Below are 22,030 nucleotides of genomic sequence, written 5' to 3'. Positions count from 1 at the left end.
ACATTACCAGGGCCACTGAAAGTGTATGCCTGCATTTTCAACAGGAGTGTCAGGATCCCAGCAGTAATGCTTTTCCATGGATCAGCCAGACAGGCATAACGGAAAGTTGGGAGACCAAAAAAGCCATTGACAGATTCCAGGTGAGCAATAAACCAGAATTTTAACCAACTAGACCAGCGCTGTCCTACGGAAATGTAATGGGAGCCATGTGTTAAAGTTTAAATGTTTTACTAGCCACATTTAAAAAGAACTTACGTGAAGTTATTATTATTTGTTTTACAGACGGGGGCCTTGCTTTGTTGCCCATGCTGGTCTCGAACTCCTTGGCTCCCTCAAGCAATCCTCCAGACTAGGCCTCACAAAGTGCTGAGATTACAGGCCTGGGCCACTGCCCCCTGCCTGAAGTTAATTTTAATAATATATTTCATATAACCCGATATATCCAAAATATAATTCCAACATATAAAAATTGAGATTTTACCTCACCAGTCTTAGATATCCAGCGTGTGGTTTATGCATACAGTACATATCAATTCCTACACTAAATTTTCAGCATTTAAAGGGAAATATGGTCCTGAAAAGAAAACAAAAGCCTGTTTAAGGAGAAAGCATTCCACACTACGGTTTTTAACATAAAATAATTAAAATTAATGTATCAATTAATAAATCAATAGCCCCCGTTGGCTAGTGGCTGCCTTACTGGGTAGACCAAGTCTGGATTGTAAATACATTCAGATCTTCCACGCAAAAGCAAAGTTCCCCGCGGACGCCCCATTAAGCTCTGGGTTCAGGGAAGCGCGGACCCTGCAGTTCTGGGCGTTTTCACCAGGTAGCGCTCAGAACACCCTCACGTGACTAGCGTCCCACCCGGAAGCGAAATCTCCTCTTCTACAGAGTTCCTCCGGCGCTTCCTCCATCCCCGGATACACAGAACCTCATCTCCTGCGGCGGGGCAGGATGGGCAGGAGAGCAGAGCCGCGGAGTGTGCGGCGCCGGTGAAGGGCGGCGCGTAATTCCCGCGGCGGGATTGTTCCGCGCCCGCAGCTCCTGGACTAGCAAGCTCTGAACCCCGGCGGCTGCGTGCTTACAGGCGCAGACGTAAGAGAGCCCTCGGCTTAAAGCGCTTCGCCGGGCTAGCGCCATCCCCTCGCCTTCTTCAAGGCCTCCAGGGCTGGGCCCAAGCTCCCGTCGACGGCACCCTGGGCCCAGAGCACTCGCGGGCCCCATCTCCAATGATTCAGAACTCACGTCAGTCGCTGCTGCAACCCCAAGATGTCGGAGACACGGTGGAAACGCTTATGGTGAGGGCACTGCGGGGAAGGGCAGGGGACCGAACCGCGAGCTCTGGCAGGAGAATTCGGGGCTTTACTAAGCCTCGCGACCCTTTTCCGCGCCCCAAGGTGCGCTCAGGGTTGAGGATGGGGCAGGAGAGGAGTTTTGACTAATGGGATTGCGAAGGGGGCGGGGAGTGAGGAGAGGCCAGGAGCTGCGGGCAGGGCCGATGTCCCGGTAGAGGGAGGAATTGCCGAGGCCTAGGCGGGGCGCGTGCCGGGGAGTGTGTCCGCGCGGCCCCTACAAGGTGCGAGTAGGCTGCCAGGAGTGGCGGAGGTGGGAGGGCACCCGGGCAGATTTGGGACCGTCACAAGGCCTGGTAATAGCGCTGAAGCTGAGAAGCCGTTGATGCCGCCGCAAGCTGCCCGGTATGGCTGTGCTCCCGCAGGCCGCGGCGCTAATACCTGCCGGCCAGGCGTGGCGGCACCTCTGAGTGCCAACTTTCCGGTCCGTTGGGACAGCGCGTGGTCACCTGGCGACCCCACGGTTCCTCCGGCGTTCGATTGGTCGCCGTGGCCGGGCCGCCGGGCCGCTATTGGTGGAGGCGGAGGCGGGGCTGGCGGAGTGGTTGCCTGGTGGGTGGAGTCGGGGTGCAGCCCGGCCTTAGACGCTGAAGGCCTGGGGCCCAGGCAGAAGCCGCGGCTCTCCCTCTGAGGTCTTGCGCCCGAGGTAGGGGCAAAATGCGACGTTTTTTTTTGTTTTTTTTTGTTTTTTTTTTTTTTATCCTTAAAGGCGGAGACGGCGGCAGTGGCGACTTAACGTTGACGTCTTTGAAAACCTGCTTATCTTTTTCAGGGCTCTCCAGCCCTCGCCTCCAGAAGTGAATTGGACTTAGGATACTTTTATCAGGGCAGTAGGAATTGCTTGTGGATCCAGTTCGCACTCTTATGTGCTACTTATTTCCTTTGTGTGCGTATTATTGTTTTTGCCCTCTTCTTTCTCCCCTTAAAAAGAAACTACTTTTTTATTTGCCTTGAATATCCTTGAGGTGTTGTGTTTTTTTTGTTTTTTTGAGACGGAGTCCTGCCCTGTCGCCCAGGCTGGAGTGCAGTGGCGCCATCTCGGCTCAACTGCAACCTCTGACTCCCGGGTTCAAGCATTTCTCCTGTCTCAGTCTCCCAAGTTGCTGGGATTAGAGGCGTGAGCCACCACGCCTCGCTAATTTTTGTATTTTTAGTAGAGGGGGTGATGTTGGCCAGGCTGGTCTTGAACTGCTTACCTCGAGTGACCCTCCCGCCTCGGTCTCTCAAAGTGCTGGGATTACAAGTGTGAGCCACCGCGCCTGGCCTTGAGCTACTTTTTGAAAATTAAGTTCACTTGCAAAGGATGTGTGCCATTCACCATTGACAAAAATCTTAAGACCATTCAATATTACCTGTTGGAATGGTTTTTGTTGTTGTTGTTGTCTTGTCTTGTTTTTGCCTATTAGAGGTTGATCTGTACTGCTAGTATAAATAACATCTGCTCTGTGCTAATGGACTTGGAAAAGTACAAAGTAACATGTCTAATCACTGTGCTGTGAAATAAAAGATGTTAGGAAGATATTTCCTGCAATCAAGGGTGGGAAGGTGAAGGACAGCAGCAAATTTGTTTTAAAACAAATTCCACACAACACCTGTGTGAGCACTGGGGCAGCAGCCCCTAGGAGAACTGCCCAGAAACTAACTGCAGGTCATTCCTATGGCCTTGCTGGAGCAAGAGGCCTGGAGAGAGGTGGAGGAGATTAACCTATCCTGGGATGAGCCATGCAGGACCCACCGAGCCCTATCCTGTGGGATTGCACTCAAAGGGAGAGCTTTAGGTTTCCTGTTAGGTGGCAAGATTCATTCTGTTGTCACTGCTGAACACCTACTGTGCACCAGGCTCCAAGGTCAGTTCTTGAGATATCACCATGAACAAGACAGGCAGGAGTTGTGACCATTCTGTCTTGGACACGCAGTCATAAGGGAGCTGGGGACAGGTGCTGCTGCAGAAGCCGGAAGGAGAGGCACTGAACTTGGACGTGGGGGAGTTGGGGAGCTAGAGGGGAGCTAGGGCATAACTACATGTCAGTTTTCAGAGGTGAAAGTAAGGTGGAGTCCTCCAGTATGGCTGCAGAGTGTGTTAGTGGGAAGGTGAGAACATAGGCCAAAACAAAACAGTAAGCAGGAGCCCTGTGATACATGAAAGGCCTTGCAACCAGCAGTTTGGACTTTATCCTGAGAGGAATATGAACCAATTAAAGGGTGTTGGTTTGGTTGGGCTTTTTAAAATTATAATTCAATGAGTATTAATGACAAATTTGTGGGATACTCTGTAGCTCCTAATACGTTTGTCATTACTTGTATTTTTATTCCATCTTTTGTTTTTTTTTTTTTTTTTGGTCTTGTTTTTAAGCTAGTAACTTCAGATTTCACAAAACATTATCTTTCATTGAAGGGTTTTATTCCTGAAAGCAGTGTGATCAAATTTGTAGTATTAAAAGCTGACTCAGGCTGGGCACAGTGACTCACACCTGTAATGCTAACACTTTGGGAGGCAGAGGTGGGCAGATTGCTTGAGTCCAGGAGTTTGAGACCAGCCTGTGCAACATAGCGAAACCCCATCTCTACAAAAAAATTAGCTGGGCATGGTGACACACACCCGTAGTCCCAGCTGTTCGTGAGGTTGAGGTGGGAGGATCACCTGAGCCTGAGAGGTCATGGTTGGCAGTGAGCCATGATTGTGCCACTACACTCCAGCCTAAGCATCAGAGCAAGACCTTGTCTCTAAATAAGTAAATAAATAGTAAAACAAAAGATGACTCTGGCTGCAGGGTAAAGAGTGGATTAGAGGGGTCATATAGATGACAAATGAGTAAAAAAGTAATGGCAGTCACCAAGGCAGGAGATAACAGGATTCTCAGCTGGAATGGATTGGTGGATTTGAGAGCTGTTTTGGAGGTAGAGTGAGCAAGTGTGGAGAGGCCAAGTCCAAGGATAGTGCTCAGGTTTCTGGCTGGGTGGCTCGAGAAATGGCAGGGCATTCACTGGGACAGGGCACCTTGAAGGAGGAGCTGGTTGGAGGTGTGGGAGAAAAGTTCAGGTTTGGAAGTGTCATCTGAGGTGGCCGTGGGACATCTGAGTAAGTGACTGTGTGAGACTGAGCTCCAGTGAGAGGTTGAGAGTGTGGAGGGGGGTGGAAATGGAACCCCTGGAAGTGGATAAAGAGCCATGGAAGTATGGTTCATTTAAGGGAGAGGCCAGAGAAGTGGGAGGAAAACCAGGACAGTATTAATCTCTGAAGCCAAAGGAAGAGAGCATTGCAAGGAGGGAGTGATGGTGAATAGTGGAATGCCCTGAGTGGCCTAAGTGTCCTGGATTTTCACTTTAGACTGGGTGGTATGGTGAAAAGAGTATGAACTTTAAGTCCTGGCCAGTGGCTTCAATCCCTGTGACATAGGACACATTTGTAACTTCTGTGAGCTCCAGTTTAATCTGTAAAATGAGTTTAAAATACCTAGCTCATAAGATGCTATGAGATTTTGAGGTGGTGTCTATAGATGCCTTGCCCAGTGCTACTCTGGGAGTAGAGTTGAGGGTGGGTTGGCATAGTTGAGGTTGGAGACTGCTGCAGAGGTCATTAGGATGGATCAGTGGAGGCCAGACTGGGAAGACTGAGGGCGTGGTCAGTGGGACTTGGTCATGAAGCAGCAGGCTGGTGAGTTTTATGTGTCTCTGAGGTTTCCAACCTGGATTCCTGGAGTATCCCCGTGTGGACTGGAGAAGAGGCAAGTGCAGAAGAACTGTTGACCAGGTTTCCATTTTGGACATGTTGAATTTGAGATGCCTGTGGGCCATTTGAGGGAAAACAAGGAGACATTAGCAGAGTCCGGGGAGAGGCTGACCTGAGCTGGTGATGTGGGCGTAACTAGCATGTGTGTGAAGCCTGGGTATGGGTGAGGTTACTCTGAAAGGAGATAAGAGGAGCAGTCCTATGTGAAGGGCAGGCCAAGGAGGAGAAGGAGAGAGAAACCAGAAACTGCGAGGAGAGGCACTCAGCCATATGGCATGTACCAGAGAGGCCAAGTAAGATAAGGACAGGGACAGGAATGGGGTCCTGGGGTACAGCAGGTGCTTGGTGAGCCCTCAGAGGCTGTGTTAGTGGAGGAGATTTAGCTGGATAGCAAACCGGGGGGGGGCCTGCGGAGGGACTGGCACAGAGCAAGTGGAGATGGTGTAGCATCAGGCTGGAAAGATGGACGCTTTGGAGCCTGTTGCCTGGCAGAAGAGGAGATGCCAGTGGGAGCGAGAGGCCCAGTGTGTGAAGAAACGGGGCTCATTAATGCCACAAAGTCTTGGGAGAGACTAGAAACACAGAACTCATAGGAATATTGGTTGGCAGAACAGCGGGACACCTCTTGGGGAGAGGGAGTCGATGTGGATACAGACTTGCTGAAATATGCACACCTTACTTGGTTTTACCTGTTGTCTTATCAGACTACCCTTTGGTACTTCACAAGTTATTGGATCGTGGTTGTAAACTCCAGTTTTTAATGACCTGACTTAGTTCCCCCCACCCTCTGCCTCCAACAGTCTTATGAGGAATTCCAGTTATAACTGGCTCCTTTGGTGGAATTTGAGATGCACTCTCTTCTCTGTTAAGCAAATACCGCAGATTACACACATTTCAGTTTCAGGTAAATAGTTATGTGATGTGTATAATGGAAACTTTATATATATTCATCTTAATGTTTTAGGGCCACAAAGTATCACTTATTTAAAAATAATAGTGCAGATGCCACTTAATAAAGGAAGAGTCTTTGGGGATGAATTTGCCAAGCATTTTCGGAGAAGATAGCTATTTATTTATTTATTTATTTTAGGGAAGGGGAAGTAAGGGGAAGAAGGTCACTGGTTGGATTTTAAGTACTTTTTCCACAGTCATTTGTGATACTACTGGGTTCTAGGGGTCTACAAAGAGGATGCTGTCCTGTAATGGTAACGCCGGTGCTGGAAGCTGCGTCTCCTGGAACATGCAGCTCCTGGAACACGCTTAAGGGAGATGCATTTAGTCTTTGAAGGAGTTCCACCCTTCCAGGTGGTGTCTGTAGATTAGCCAGTGTGTATGATGATTCATGGGTTGAAGGAGAGGCAGCAAAGCCAGGAGAGGCTACTGGTCTGTAGGACTGTGTGATCTGTGTAGGGCCCAGTGAGCTGGATGGTTTAAGAGAAGGGGAAAGTTTTAAATGAAGGAAATACTAGGTTCTACAGGAAGTGGCACTTAATTTTACACAGTGGTTGAGCTTAAGGTTTCATTTGCTTTGGCTTGGTCCTATAAATTGTTTTGGTCCTATAAATACCTATAGGTCTTACAGTGAAGGGAGCCTGCACATCATCAGTTCAAAGTGAAAGCACTACATTCAATTGACTTTGCTTTTGCAAACATAGGGAGATGACCAGTAACTTTTTGAGTCAGAAGAAATAGGGAAGAGCGGTCAGTGGCATGGAAATAGTTTTGCTCCCACTGAGCAATATGTGTATCAGCAATACTAAGACCAGAGATACCTCTTGCAGCCTACAGTGTCCTCAACAACATTCCAGTATTTTAAATTTCTGGCTATACTTTTCCCTTCTCCGAGGTATGAAGAAAACATGAAGCACCACCAGGTAAGTTTCGAAGAGACCATTATAAAGGAATTCGCTGATCAGGTGTGGAGAAAGGTGAGGCTCACACAGGCAGAGCTACTGACACAATATTGTCTTGTCCTGCAGTTACATCCAGTGATCAAGGCTTTCCTGTGTGGCTCCATCAGTGGGACCTGTTCTACCCTCCTTTTCCAACCTCTGGATCTCCTTAAAACACGCCTGCAAACCCTCCAGCCCTCAGATCATGGGTAGGCCCTGCATTTCATTGGGGGAGCTGATTTCAGCAACTTTTCAGACACAGGAATATCTCTACTGTGTTAAGTCAACTTCCATTCTGTTGGATGTTCAGAGAGAAACACAGGCCATGCCCAATCATATGTTCTCTGAATTGTTTTTATATTTGACATTTCTTTTTAATTAAATGGGGTCCTTTCCTGAGCAGCTTCCTGGAATCTGCCTCAGTGACATTTACACTTCATTGTGTTAGCTTGTGTTATTGTGTTATAACTAGATTGCCTGGCATTAGAGTAGCAGGGGATTTTCTGGAAATAACATCAGTATTATCTGGGTTTTTTTTGTTTGTTTTTGTTTGGTTTTTGAGGCAGAGTCTCACTCTGTTGCCCAGGTTGGAGTACAGTGGTGCGATCTCGGCTCACTGCAACCTCTGCCTCACAGGTTCAAGTGATTCTCCTGCCTCAGTCTCCCAAGTAGCTGGGATTGAGGTGCTCACCACCATACCCAGCTAATTTTTATATTTTTGGTAGAGATGGGGTTTTGCCATGTTGGCCAGGCTGGTCTCAAACTTCTGGCCTCGAGTGATCTGCCCACTTCAGCCTTCCAAAGTGCTGAGATTATAGGCATGAGCCACTGCACCCAGCCTGTATTGTCTGTTTTGTGCCCGGATATTGAGCTCTGTGCTGTGGGAAGTATGCAAAATGTACATAAAAAAAGGAGGTAATCCCACTCCTTGCAGTATAAATGGATAAGCAAATATGTGTGTGCCAACCTAGGAACACATAGAGTATCTCCAAGGTGCATTGTAGAGATTGTTAAGTGTCCTAAAAATGAATCTATAAAGGAAGTCTTTGAGTGGGAAATTGTTTTATGAGGAAGTGATCTGAGTGATTTTTTCCTTCCTGTCTCCATTTTGTCTGCTTTCAGGTCTAGACGTGTTGGGATGTTGGCTGTACTCTTGAAGGTGGTTCGCACGGAGAGTCTTTTGGGCCTTTGGAAAGGGATGTCCCCTGTAAGCTGCCATCTGGATCTAGGTTCTCTTGCACCCACTCCTTGATAACCAGCCATTTCTCATCCACCTTACCAGCTCTTAAGAATATGTGAGAGTCAGAAGTGGAGGGAGTACCTACATGATCTTCCTACCCATCTCTCATACTACCACTAACTTCTGTTTGAAGGCTCAGGGATATGTTGCATCTGCACATTATGCTTAGATGTGATTTATTAGGGCAGCATAGTCTCTACAGCAGAGGTACCTAATGTCCCACCTGTCAGAATGCCCTTGCCCTAATCGCTTCAGTAAAAGTGGGATGGTACCTCCACACCAGCATTTCTTTGCTCAAAGGCTTTTTCTGGCCTTAGGGACCCACACTAAGGAATTAGTGCCCAGCCCAAACCCAAATCAGAAATCTATATACTGATTTCTCTATTATCCCAGTAGTGTACTTCAGAATAATTTTATGTTTTGTTTTCAAGAGTATAGGCCAGTTATATAACTCACTGTGGGTTTCTTTGCAGTTTCTTTGTGATTAGATTTAGTTCTACATTTTTAGCAAGGAGATCACAGAAGTGATATTGATTTCCTAACCCAAAGCAGTGTGTATTTCCAAACCCACAGAGTCCTCAACCACTGAAAGACGAGAGTTGGTGTTTAAAATCCCATGTCCCTCCCCGCTCAGTTGGAGGAGTAACTCTGAGGTGTGTTCTACACTGATTCCCAGAGTTCCTCAGTGGGATTTAGTTGCCCATAGAAGTAACTGGCTTTATAACATCCTTTATTGACTGCCTTCTCTCCTGTCTTATGTCCCCCACTTCCCTATTGGTGTTCCTTCCATACCTTAAACAAAGTACTTACATGCGAATCATCTTGGGGTCTTTTGGGAAAACCCAGCTGAGACAATACTTAAAGTGTTTGGTCTTTGATTTTCTTTTCTTTCTGACCTTCTCTGCAGTCCATTGTGAGATGTGTCCCTGGCGTTGGAATCTACTTTGGCACTCTCTACTCTCTGAAGCAGTATTTCTTGCGAGGCCATCCCCCAACCGCCCTGGAGTCGATCATGCTGGGGGTGGGCTCTCGCTCTGTTGCAGGGGTCTGTATGTCACCTATCACGGTAATCAAGACGCGCTATGAGGTAAGTTCAGACTGCTTTAGGGCCTCAGGATAGTTCAGCTTAGCCGTTGGGCTCCTGGGGAGTGACCACCAATGTCAACTCCTGATTTGTAATCTAACATACACTCTGATGTGGTCAGCCAAGCCATATGTGAATTAGAGCCCACAGTAATGCCCCATAACCTGCAGTCTGCTTGTTCAGTGCTCAAATGGAGCGCCTCCATGTGAGTCACTGGTTCTGTGCTCTCTTTGCAGAGTGGGAAATATGGCTATGAGAGTATCTACGCTGCCCTGAGGAGCATCTATCGCAGCGAGGGGCACCGGGGCCTCTTCAGTGGCCTGACAGCAACTCTCCTTCGAGATGCGCCCTTTTCAGGAATCTACCTGATGTTTTACAACCAGACCAAAAACATAGTGCCCCATGGTAGGGATAAAGCAAGGTGTGGGGAAGAGCTATCCTTGAGCTATCAGATCCTCACCGTTTTCTCTGGGATATGGGACTATGTGTTTCTCTTAGCAGAGTGTTAGGAACTGAGCCATATCATGATTGTGTCAGGAACTGGGATGCAAAGGTGGATATGACAAACTTGATCCCTGCCGTTTGGAGTTTACATCCTATTAAGGCAAACAGTATTTACACCACTATAATTTGGGGGGTGAAGATAGGGTGGGTGGGAAGGAAATAAAGCATGCTTTGCAGAGTTTCTGCAACAATATTTCCCATATTTGATCTTAAGATTGCTGGGTCCCATCCAAGGCCTCTTAGATGAGAAACCTTGGGGTACGACCTAGGAATCTGTATTTTTCAAGAAGCACTTGATGTGATTCTTGTTAAAGTCTGGGAAACAGTAGTAAGTTAGGAGTTTGAAGAAAAATAACATTTTCATCTCCCTTGCTGTGTTCCCAGTTAACATAGTTTTGAGCCCTCCATTTAGGTGGAGAGGAAGGTGCCAAACTTCAGTCACTGGGGGAGGCCCACCCCACCCCACCCCACCCCACCAGTTAGGTCAGGTTGGGCTAGACATGAACAAAATTGGTGGACAGTAAACATCGACCCAAGTAGAACAAGGTATTGCTAGAAACACATCCATAGAATGAACCTGCATGCAGTAAAGTGTCTATGGATAATTTGAGCAAGGAATTGCAACCAAGGTCCTTTAATTAGGAATGCCAGAATGCCCGCCATCATGACGTGGTAACCAGCTACAGCTGGAGTGCCTTGGGAGATTTGCTGCTTCTACCCAGGCACCAGAAGGTGTAACCCTGCAGGTCAGAGCCTTATTTTGTGACAGAAAATTAAGGCGATAAGGAAGCATAGATGGGCAATTTTTAACTTCTCAATCCATCTTTAAAAATTTCTGAGGCCCATCACTCAAAATCAGAATATCAGAATACGGACTGTAGGTTAAAGAATTGGGCCACATGCCTGTAATCCCAGCACTTTGGGAGGCCGAGGTGGGCAGATCTCTTGAGGTCAGGAGTTCGAGACCAGCCTGGCCAACGTGGCGAAACCTGGTCTCTACTAAAAATACAAAAATTAGCTGGGCATGGGTGGCACATGCCTGTAATGCCAGCTGCTTGGGAGGCTGAGGCACGAGAATCGCTTGAGCCTGGGAGATGGAGGTTGCGGTGAACTGAGATCACACCACTGCACTCCAGCACCCCAGCCTGGGTGACAAAGCGAGACTCCGTTTCAAAAAAAAAAAAAATCGATCTGGTATTTGGAAATAAACTTGCAAAAATAGCCACAAGAATAGTACAATGTACATATTTTTTTCCTGCCCTTTGAGGGTAAGTTGGAAACGTGATGCCCTTTTACTTTTGAGTACTGCAGTGTCTATTTCCTACGAATAAGGACATCCTGTCATATAACCATCTTAGGAAACTCAGGAAGTTTAACCTAGATAACTTTTTTTTTTTTTTGAGACAGAGTCTTGCCCTGTCACTCAGGCTGGAGTGCAGCAATGTGATCTTGGTTCACGGCAATCTCCTCCTCCCTGGTGCAAGTGATTCTTGTGCCTCAACCTCTGGAGTAGCTGGGATTACAGGTGCATGCCACCATGCCTGGCTAATTTTGTATTTTTAGTAGAGACAGGGTTGTACCATGTTGCCCAGGCTGGTCTTGAACTCCCAGGCTCAAGTGATCCACCCGCCTCGGCCTCCCAAAGTGTTGGGATTACAGGCATGTGGCCCAATTCTTTAACCTACAGTCCGTATTCTCATTTCTCTAATTGTCCCAATAATGTACTTCGTAGTAATCCTGTGTTTTATTTTCAAGAGTATAGGCCAGTTGCATACCTCATTGTGGGTTTATCTGCAATTTCTTCTTGATTAGATTTTTAGCAAGAGGACCACATAAGTGATGTTGTATCCTCATTGCCTTATATCGGGAGGGTCGTAACATCAATTTGACCTATTATGAGTGATAGTAACACTTTATCACTTGGATAAGATACTGACAGGTATCTTCCCGGAAAAGTCACCTGTTTTTCCCATTGTAATGTCTAAGTATCTTTGTGGGAAGATAACTTTGAATCTGTATAAACATCCTTTTTCCCACGTTTTAAAATCAGTCAATGATTCTTGCCTGAGTCAATTATTGTGATGGTGCTTTGAAAAAGGTGCTTTTCTAACTCCATCATTCCATCTACATAAATTTACTAGTTGCACCTTTAAGTTTTCAATCTGTAGCCTTATTTGAATCCAGACCTTTCTTGGTTTGGGGAAGAATTAATGGGCAACTTGCACTGACCTTTATCTGATTAATGTAAGATCCATAACCACATGTTACCTTTGTTCTATTTCAGACCAGGTGGATGCAACCCTTATTCCTATTACAAATTTCAGCTGTGGGATATTTGCTGGTATTCTGGCCTCACTGGTAACTCAACCTGCAGATGTTATCAAAACTCATATGCAGCTTTACCCACTGAAGTTTCAATGGATTGGTCAAGCAGTGACACTTATTTTCAAAGTAAGACTACAGAATAAGTACTGGTTCTTGTGGTGGTTAAGGATCTCTTTCTAGAGCAGTAGTTCTTACCCTTCACTCACATTAAAATTGCCTAGAGAGCTTTAAAAAGTCCCCATGCCCAGGTTAAAATCTAGGCCAACTATATCAGAATGTCTAGGGGCATGAAACCCCAGCATATTTTTTCTTCTTTTTTTAATGTTTCCCAGTGATTTTAATATGTATGTTTTAAGGTTGAGAACCACAAAACTGATGTTTTTTTGAGGGGCAGAGACATTTACATTAGGAACACCTGTGATATTTGTTAAACATTGCAGATTGCTGAACTCTACCCCAGACTTACTGAATCAGGAAATCGGGGTGAAATTAGTACTCTAATTGAGGACCTAGAGTACCTAGGGTAAAGTACTATTTAGTCAGAGGGTAAAAAAACCACACAAACACATTGTTTTATTCTAGCAGTTTGCTCTAATATACAGGTGTCCAGTCCTTTGACTTCCCGGGGCCACATTGGAAGAAGAATTGTCTTGGGCCACACATAAAATACACTAACACTAATGATAACTAATGAGCTAAAGAAAAAATGTCACCAAAAAAATCTTAGAATGTTTTAAGAAAGTTTACGAATTTGTGTTGGGCTGCATTCCAAGCTGTCCTGGGCCACATGCGACCTGTGGGCTGCGGGTTGAACAAGCTTGCTCTAATATAAATGGACAAATGGTATTATTGAAGATAAAAAGTATGGTAGAGGCTGGGTACGGTGGCTCATGCTGGTAATCCCAGCATTTTGGGAGGCTGAAGCAGAAGGATCCCTCGAGCCTAGGAGTTCAAAACCAGCATGGGCAATGTAAGGAAACCCTATTTAAATTAAAAAAAAAAATTACAGTAGCTGTATACTATCCATAAGCCACTGGGTTGGCTCTTTTAGAACATGTGTACATGTGTTGTTATCACAAAGCAGATATTCTTGCTAAAGGTAAATGTGAATTTGTGTTCTTTTTTTTTTTTTTTTGAGATGGAGTCTGGCTCTGTCGCCCAGGCTGGAGTGCAGTGGCTGGATCTCAGCTCAAGCTCCGCCTCTCGGGTTTACGCCATTCTCCTGCCTCAGCCTCCCGAGTAGCTGGGACTCTAGGTGCCCGCCACCTCGCCCGGCTAGTTTCTTTTTTGTATTTTTTAGTAGAGACGGGGTTTCACCGTGTTCGCCAGGATGGTCTCAATCTCCCGACCTCGTGATCCGCCCGTCTCGGCCTCCCAAAGTGTGTGTTCTTATCTCTATATCTAAAATCATAAAGTTTTAAAATAATATTTTCTATGTGAAATTTCAAATCAACCCAGATTATGAGGGAGGAGGAAGGGGCATTTTTTCTTTAATTCATATGAAGACAGGGCCACCAAGAGCATACAGTGAATTACAAAAGGATACTCCCTCCTGATAGACAAATGATAAGAAGGCACCTTTTCCTTCAGCCTGGATCCAGGATCCCGGGCTTGGCAAGCAGGTTTCTGCCTGGATTTCATTTTCTACTTGGGGCTTAGTGCTTCTGTACAGTATACAAACTGCATAAGTACACAGCAACCCTGCATAAAGATTTTCAGCTAAGAAATTCCCCTAGAGCAGGCCTAAAAAGGTAAGCCCAGCAACTACAAAAAAAAAAAAAAGGCTTTTGGCCAGGTGCGGTAGCGCACGCCTGTAATCCTAGCACTTTGGGAGGTTTAGGTGGGCAGATTACAAGGTCAGTAGTTTGAGACCAGCCTGGCCAATATGGTGAAAACCCCATCTCAACTAAAAATACAAAAATTAGCCGGGCGTGGTGGTAGGCACCTATAGTCCCAGCTACTCGGAAGGCTGAGGTAGGAGAATTGCTTGAACCCGGGAGACAGAGGTTGCAGTGAGCTGAGTTCACGCCACTGCACTCCAGCCTGGGCGACAGAGCAAGACTCTGTCTCAAAAAAAAAAAAGAAAAAACACTTTTAAGTTCTTTGGTTGTGTTCTTGGACCCATTATTCTTACTTTGGGCATAAAGTTTAGAAACTAAGTCTTAAACATGGGGTAACAGAGACCCTCACTCTGATACCAAGTGGATAATTAATTGTATTGCTACTTCGCTTCCAGAGTTTTGACATTTATTTTCACCATAGGACTATGGACTACGTGGCTTCTTCCAAGGTGGCATCCCCCGAGCCCTCCGCAGAACTCTAATGGCAGCAATGGCGTGGACAGTGTATGAAGAGATGATGGCCAAGATGGGGCTGAAGTCCTGACCAACAGAGGTCTGGGAAAGGGTGAAATCTATTGCCCTGCTTGGTTTCTGCCAAGGGCTGCTGCTGCTGCTTACTATTCTGCAGTAAGATGACGTCCTACCTGGAAAGCCAGGCAGAAATTGTGTTGCCTTTGCCTTCGGTAATCCCTTTAAGGAGAAAATATATGGACCTGATTTGAGCCTTCAGAATCTCCAAAAGAGATGTCACCAATACATAGAGCACACTGGGGTGTTAGGAGAGACCTCTGCATACCCTGAGAGGCTACTTGGAAAGGCATTTTCCCAGGAGAGCTCTGTTAGGTGGCTGCACTTCAGCCCCGCACCTACACCACAGTGTCTCCTTGGGTATGTTCTCGGGCAAGGAATCTCAAAGCCAGAGAAGCTGTAAGCTGCCTGCCGGGCCTGAGGAGCTCCAGCCAGGGAAGACTGGATGTGAGGAGACGAGTCACTGTCACCAGGTCACAGAATGACTGAGGTGATGGTAGGATGAGAGGAACAGATGCCCTTCTTTAATTGGTTCTCAATCAACTTCTCAGAGGCTCTGGAGAATGGGACAGTGGCTTTCTAGCCTCTGAATGTCCAGATAAAATTTTTTGGTCTTGGCCCCTGTACTGTTTTACCTCTAAATTCTGGCATTTTTTTTTTCCCTGCAATTAAAGTGTTTTACTTTATTTATTGAACTTTATCATTGAAAGCTGTTTGGAAAACCTAAAAGGTGTTGTCACAGTTCTTTTTTCTTTACCTGTGCCTTGTAAAAATGGACTGAACCCTTTTCTAAAATAAAATAGTTCTAGCGTGGCTGGTTCTTGACCTATGTAGGTCCCTGAAACCTAATTTCTTTTAAGAAAAAAACAGCTTTACTGAATGATGCGACCACTACTATAAATCACTTTTTTAAGAACATTTTTATTCCCCAAACAGATCTCTCATGCCATTTGTAATTAATCCTCATTCCCAGCCTCAGGCCGCCACTAATAGGCTTTCTGTCTTCATAAATTTGCCTTTTCTGGATACTTCATATAAATGCAGTCTGTAGGCCACACGTGGTGGCTCAAGCCTGTAACCCCAGCACTCTGGGAGGCGAAAGCGGGTGGATCACATGAGGTCAGGAGTTCAAGACCAGCCTGGCCAACATGGTGAAACCTCGTCTCTACTAAAAATACAAAAATTAGCTGGACGTGGTGGCACGTGCCTGTAATCCCAGCTACTTAGGAGGCTGAGGCATGAGTATCACTTGAACCCAGGAGGCAGAGGTTGCAGTGAGCTGAAATCATGCCACTGCACTCCAGCCTGGATGACAGAGTAAGACCCTGTCACCTGGATGACAAAGTGACTATACCATTTTCCATTCTTAGCCACAGTATATGAGAGTTCCAGTTTCTCCACATCCTTGTCAACACTTGTTATTATCTCTTTTATAGCTATTCTTATTGTGTACTCAAATCTTTTCTTTAAAATTCAGGAAAGATGGCCAGGCACGGTGGCTCCTGCCTGTAATTCCAACATTTTGGGAGGCTGAGGCAGGCAGATTACTTGAGGCCAGGAGTTCAACATCAGCCTGGCCAAAACAGCGAAACCCCATCTCTACTAAAAATACAAAAATTAGCTGGGCATCATGGGGCACACCTGTAATCCCAGCTACTCAGGAGGCTGAGGCAGGAGAATCACTTGAACCCAGGAGACGCAGGTTGCAGATCACGCCACTGCCCTCCAGTCTGGATGACAACATGAGACTCTGTATCAGGGGGAAAAAAAACCCAGGAAACAGCCATTACTTTATACAAGAAGCAGAAGTTGGGGGGATATTTAGTCTTGTGGTTAAGAACATGGGCTCTAATCCATGCAGCCCAGGTTGAAAGCTCTTCGCTCTCCACTATTTAGGCATGGCACTGAAATTGCCTAGGAAATGGGGTTAGTTTGTTTTGGGGGTTTTTTAGGGGGCGGGGAACAAAGTGTGGTTCTGTTGCCCAGGCTGGAGTGCAATGGTGCAATCTCAGCTGACTGCAACCTCCGCTCCTGGGTTCAAGCAATTCTCTCACCTCGGCCTTCTGAGTAGCTGGAACTACAGGTATGCGCCACCACGCTGGGTTAATTTTTTGTATTTTTTGTAGAGACGGGGTTTCACCATCCTGGCCAGGCTGGTCTTGAACTCCTGACCTCAAGTGATCCACCCACCTCAGCCTCCCAAAGTGCTGGGATTACAGGTGTGAGCCAGTGCCCCCAGCCGGAAATAGGGGTAGTAATGTTTACTGCCTCAGGTGGTGGTGAGGGTTAATGAATAAATGTTTCTGAAATGTGGTATTAGCTTCATAGGACAGCCACAACAAATTGCCACAGTCTGAATGGTTTATAACTCTCAATCTGGAGGCCAGAAGTCTGAAATCAACGTGTCAGCAGCATTGCACCTCTGAAGGCTCAAGGGGAGTCATGCTTTGCCTGTTGCACCTTCTAGTGGTGGCTGGCATTCCTTGGCTTGTAAATATATCACTCCAATCTCTGCCTCTGTCTTCACATGCCTTTTCCCTTGTGTATGTTTCTATGTCCAAATTTCTCTCTTAAGGACACTAGGTATTGGCTTAGGACTCATCCTAATCCAGTATGACTTCATTTTAATTTGATTACATCTGTTAGACCCTATTTCCAAATAGGGTCACATTTGCAGGTATTAGGGGTTAGAACACCAATATATTTTTTGGGGGGACACGATTCAACCCATAACACAGATTAAGTTGATGTATACGTTAAAATGTTTATACTTTAGGTTTTAGGTTAAAACACCATATTTAAAATAGTAATTTGGGTAGAGGTATGGGAAAGGATGAAGCAGGGTCCTAAGCTTATAGTGGCACACAAGCCTCCAATGCTGTGACCTGTGTGTTGTGAGGCCTCGTGCTGTGGGAAGCAGGGGAGGTCAGGATGGGAAAGGAGAGAAGGGAGGACAGTTGGATGGAGTGGCTGCTTCCTAAGAACTTAGACTCTAGAGCAGGTGTTCCATGTCCCTTGCCTCCTCAGCCTCGTTTGACTCTCATCCTGAGTGCAGGGAACCTAATGCCACTGAGGCCTCTTAGGGAGGAGGGACAGAGATAAGGCCGAGAGAGATGGGCTTCTTACCAATACGAATTTCCTGGCCTTACATTGGCAGGTGAATTTCCGCCACCAGATTCCCCTCATATTTTCTTCATTTGTTTTTTAGGGGAGCAAATAAATATGATAAAATCAGGAGAAATCATCTAGTTTTCTCTAAACATGAGGTAGAAAATTTGTCTTTGTGAATCCCAAGTCCTGTGGCAAGTAGCCTGTTGTTTCCTCTCTCACAGTCTCACTATTAAAGTTCGGAAGGGAATTGGCTAGTGAGCGTTAGCTGGCTTTGGAAACATTGCCCATTGCCTTTTTTTTGTTGTTTTAATGGTTCCTTCTTGGCTGCCTTAGACTTAAAGCACATTAGAGGTAGGGCTCTGTGGGAGGAAAATAGTCATATGGTGACTAAAGATAAGGCAGTGTAGGGCTAGAGCCAAAAGAAGACACAGAAGCAAAGGTTTCAAGCTATATTACACTCGCTTTCTAAGAATACATGATTATGAAATCTTTCAAGCCATCACAATAGGAGAGCCAATGGTCTACTGGCCCTTCATTCACATCGCTCAGATGGAGCAATTGCCAAGATTTTGTCACACTTGCTTCTCTCCCCAAACTCTGTCCCCTGCCCCTGCCACTCCTTTTTCGTTTTTTTTTTTCTTTTTTCTTTTTTGAGACGGAGTCTCGCTGTGTTGCGCAGGCTGCTGGAGTGCGGTGGCGCGATCTTGGCTCACTGCAAGCTCCATCTCCTGGGTTCACGCCATTCTCTTCCTCAGCCTCTCGAGTAGCTGGGACTACAGGCGCCCGCCATCATGCCTGGCTAATTTTTTGTATTTTCAGTAGAGATGGGGTTTCACCGTGTTAACCAGGATGGTCTTGATCTCCTGACCTCATGATCCACCTGCCTTGGCTTCCCAAAGTGCTGGGATTATAGACGTGAGCCACCACGCCTGGCCTCCTTTTTCTTTTATGAAGCTTTTAGAGACAGATCCCAGACATCACATCATTTCACCCTTGCATACTTCAGTATGCATCTCTAAAAATTATGGACTTTTTTTTAGCATAAGTACTATGTCACTACCCCACCTGGAAAAGTTTAACACATTTTTTGCATATCATCCATATTCACATTTCCCAGACTGTCTCAAAAATGATTTTTTACAGTTGGTTTATTTCAATTAGAATTCAAACAAGGTCCATACAAGGCATTTGGTTTTTTATTTATTTATGTTTTAGAGACAGGGTCTTGCTCTCACCCAGGATGCAGTGCAGTGGTATGATCATGGTTCACTGCAACCTTGAACTTCTAGGCTCAAGCAATCCTCCCACCTCAGCCTCCCAAGTAGCTGGGACTACAGGTGCACGCCACCACACCCAGCCAATTTAAAAAAATTTTTTTTGCAGAGACAAGATCTCGCAATTTGCCCAGACTGCTCTCAAACTCCTAGCCTCAAGTGATCCTCCTGCCTCAGCCTCCCAAAGGGTTGGTATTACAGGTATGAGCCACCACACTTTGCTGGCAGTTGGTTTTAAAAATCTCTACGCTGGGCACAATGGCTCATGCCTGTAGGCCCAGCCCTTTGAAAAGCCAAGGCTGATAGATCGCTTGAGCCCAGTAGTTTGAGACCAGCCTAGGCAACATAGTCAAACTCTGTCTCTACGGAAAAATAAAAAAAATCAGCCAGGTGTGGTGAGACACATCTGCAGTCCCAGCTACTCAGAAGGCTGAGGCAGGAGAATCACTTAAGCCCTGAAAGTGAAGGCTGCAGTTAGCCGTGATCAGGCTCACTCCAGCCCAGGTGACAGAGCAAGGCCCTGTCTCAAAAAAAAGAAAAAAAAAAAAAAACCAAAAACTATTCCAGGACACCACCATTCTCCCCACTTTTGTTGTTCTACATTGTCTTTGTAGGGACTGAGGGGATGGGAGAACAAGACAAAGTTAGAGGAACCTTGATTCTGAAGCAGCGTCTAAGGCCTCTCTAGGCGTATCAAAGGGCCAGTCTTTGAGGTAATGCTTTCTCAGCCCCAGTATCCTGTAAGATGTCCCATTTTCTGAGTTTGTTTTCTGATGGTTTTAGCTCATTTCTCCGTTTCACACATGTTCTGTAAACTGGATGTTACCTTGGATGGCTTCATTACATTTAGGTCTATCCAATTTCTGAGACAAAGGAAAGACCAGAGCTATAGATTCTAAGCGATGGAAAGTCTGAAAAGATATATAAGGGTTTCTCACTTAGCAAATGTGAGTGCAAATGAAATGTTCGATTCACTTCATTCAGTTGCTTCCTCCCAAGAGAAATGAGGAGAGGCTGAAATTTCTTTAACCAGCAGTTAGAAAGGACACATAATTTTGAGGCAAACTGAGGTTAGAGTGAGTCAGTTCTGAGGGCCCAATCAAGACAGGGAACCCAGCAGTGACTCTGGGAGGTTGCAAAACTGAAACCTGCTCACCAAGGTTATGCCTTATACCTCTTCCATATACTTCTGGCTGAGCAGTGTGCATTTATAACTTGTTGGTTTTTTTGGTTTTTTTTTGAGACAGGGTCTCACTCTATTCCACAGGCTGGAGTACAGTGGCACAATCTTAGCCCATTGAAGCCTCTACCTCCCAGGCTCAAGCAGTCCTCCCACCTCAGCCTCCCAAGTAGCTGGGACTACAGGCATGCATTACCACACCAGCTAATATTTTTGTATTTTTAGTAGAGACAGGGTTTTACCATGTTGCCCAGGCTAGTCTCGAATGCCTGGGCTCAAGGGATCTGCCCACCTCAGCCTCCCAAAGTGCTGGGATTACATGTGTGTACCACCACGCTGGGCCTTCTAACTTATTGTTGATATTAAATGTAATAACCAGGCTGGGCGTGGTAGCTCACGCCTGTAATCCTAACACTCTGGGAGGCCGAGGCAGGTGGATCACCTGAGGTCAGCAGTTCGAGACCAGCTTGACCAACATGGTGAAAACCCATCTCTACTAAAAATACAAAAATTAGCTAGGCATGGTGGAACGCACCTGTAATTCCAGCTACTTGGGAGGTTGAGGCAGGAGAATCCAGGGGAATCACTTGAACCTAGGAGGTGGAGGTTGCAGTGAGCTGAGATGGCGCCATTGCACTCCAGAGGGAGACTCTCTTCAAAAAACAAATAAATAAATGTAACAACCAGCAGGGCACGGTGGCTCACACCTATAATCCCAGCACTAGGGGAGGCCAAGGCGGGTGAGATACTTGAGGTCAGGAGTTCAAGACCAGCCTGGCCAACATGGCAAAGCCCTGTCTTTACTAAAATTACAAAAACTTATCCAGATATAGTGGTGTGCACCTGTAGTCCCAGGTATTTGGGTAGCTGAGGCACAAGAATTGCTTGAATGTGGAAGTTAGAGGCTGCAGTGAATAGCAATTGCACCACTGCACTCCAGCCTGGGAGATAGCAACTCTGTCTCAAAAAAAAAAAAAAAAATTAACAATCCACTGTGTCTTAAATTTCAGCTTTTGTCACCACTCCCTCCAAAAAAAGCTGCCTCAATGCAACAGCCTCTAGATAGAACTAGCTTCTAAGTTCTCCTTCTCTGCTCCCGGGAGCCATTAGCTTAGGTAGTCAAGAAATACCCTAGGCCGGGTGCAGTGGCTCATGCCTCTAATCCTAGCACTTTGGGAGGCCAAGGCGGGCTGATCACTTGAGGCTAGGAGTTCAAGACCAGCCTGGCCAACAAAGCGAAACTCTATCTCTACCAAAAATACAAAAATTGGCCAGATGTGGTGGTGCGGGCCTGTAGTCCCAGCTACTCAGGAGGCTGAAGCTGGAGAATTGCTTGAGCCTGGGAGACGGAGGTTGCAGTAAGCCGAGATCACACCACCGCACTCCAGCCTGGGTGACAGAATGAGACTCTGTCTCAAAAAAAAAAAAAAAATACAATAAAGAAGAAATACTCTAGAGTCTAGGATCGTGGTTTTTAAACTCAATATGGCTGCACACTGGAATCATTTGGAAAATGTTGGGGCTCAGAAAATGATACCCCTGACTGAATAGGGCACTTTGGCATGCTGAGTGCTTTGAATTAAAGAAAACAAAGGCTTCTGAAATAGCGTCAGAACCAAGGTTTCTTTCTGACCTTCCCCTAACCCCATCTCTCAATCCCCTCTTTTCCCAAAGCATAGGGAGGGGCTTTGTCTGAAGTTCCCTTATCTGAATAAGGTAAGTTCCTCCAGAATAAATACAATAGTCTTAAAACTTCCTCCCTAGGAATCTCATCAGGTAACCAGGAAATATTAACCACTGGGAAGAGAAAAGACTAAAAGTCATCACCATGCCCACACAGACTCTTCATCTATTTTTCTGAGCGCAGCTCTGAGAGATTTTCCAGGAAACATTATCTGCCTAATAAGGCAATCTTTGGTCACAGTGAAGTTCCTCCCCTTACCCCACCGTAATTTGCTGCTGTTTC

General features: G+C 46.0%; 1 protein-coding gene across 4 annotated transcripts; it reads left to right on the top strand.

The window, feature by feature from the left end:
• Nucleotides 1-870: 870 nt before the first annotated feature.
• SLC25A38 (solute carrier family 25 member 38) lies at nt 871-15,328 on the top strand. 4 transcript variants are annotated; one of them, XM_009201148.4, is made up of 8 exons: nt 4,070-5,989; nt 6,932-6,959; nt 7,065-7,186; nt 8,100-8,184; nt 9,125-9,304; nt 9,538-9,706; nt 12,090-12,256; nt 14,393-15,328. In XM_009201148.4, exons 2-8 carry the CDS (start codon nt 6,945-6,947, stop codon nt 14,513-14,515), a joined length of 861 nt encoding a protein of 286 aa, XP_009199412.1. In that variant the 5' UTR covers nt 4,070-5,989; nt 6,932-6,944; the 3' UTR covers nt 14,516-15,328. The 4 variants fall into 4 exon arrangements, with proteins under 4 accessions (XP_003894691.1, XP_009199411.1, XP_009199412.1 ...); XM_003894642.5 differs by lacking the exons at nt 4,070-5,989; nt 6,932-6,959 and adding an exon at nt 871-1,301; XM_009201147.2 differs by lacking the exons at nt 4,070-5,989; nt 6,932-6,959 and adding an exon at nt 1,108-1,301 and having other exon boundaries at nt 9,538-9,722.
• Nucleotides 15,329-22,030: the final 6,702 nt, after the last annotated feature.

Source organism: Papio anubis, chromosome 2 (genome assembly GCF_008728515.1).
Source record: "Papio anubis isolate 15944 chromosome 2, Panubis1.0, whole genome shotgun sequence".
Lineage (NCBI taxonomy): Eukaryota > Metazoa > Chordata > Mammalia > Primates > Cercopithecidae > Papio > Papio anubis.
This window is presented reverse-complemented; position numbering and strand designations above follow the sequence as displayed.

Bases quoted from the DNA above. Each gene is read 5' to 3' on its own strand.
- SLC25A38 (XM_003894642.5), top strand. From the start codon at position 1,233: ATGATTCAGAACTCACGTCAGTCGCTGCTGCAACCCCAAGATGTCGGA. The intron at 9,707-12,089 runs GTAGGGATAAAG...GTTCTATTTCAG, and splicing joins CAAAAACATAGTGCCCCATG to ACCAGGTGGATGCAACCCTT. The intron at 12,257-14,392 runs GTAAGACTACAG...TTTTCACCATAG, and splicing joins CAGTGACACTTATTTTCAAA to GACTATGGACTACGTGGCTT.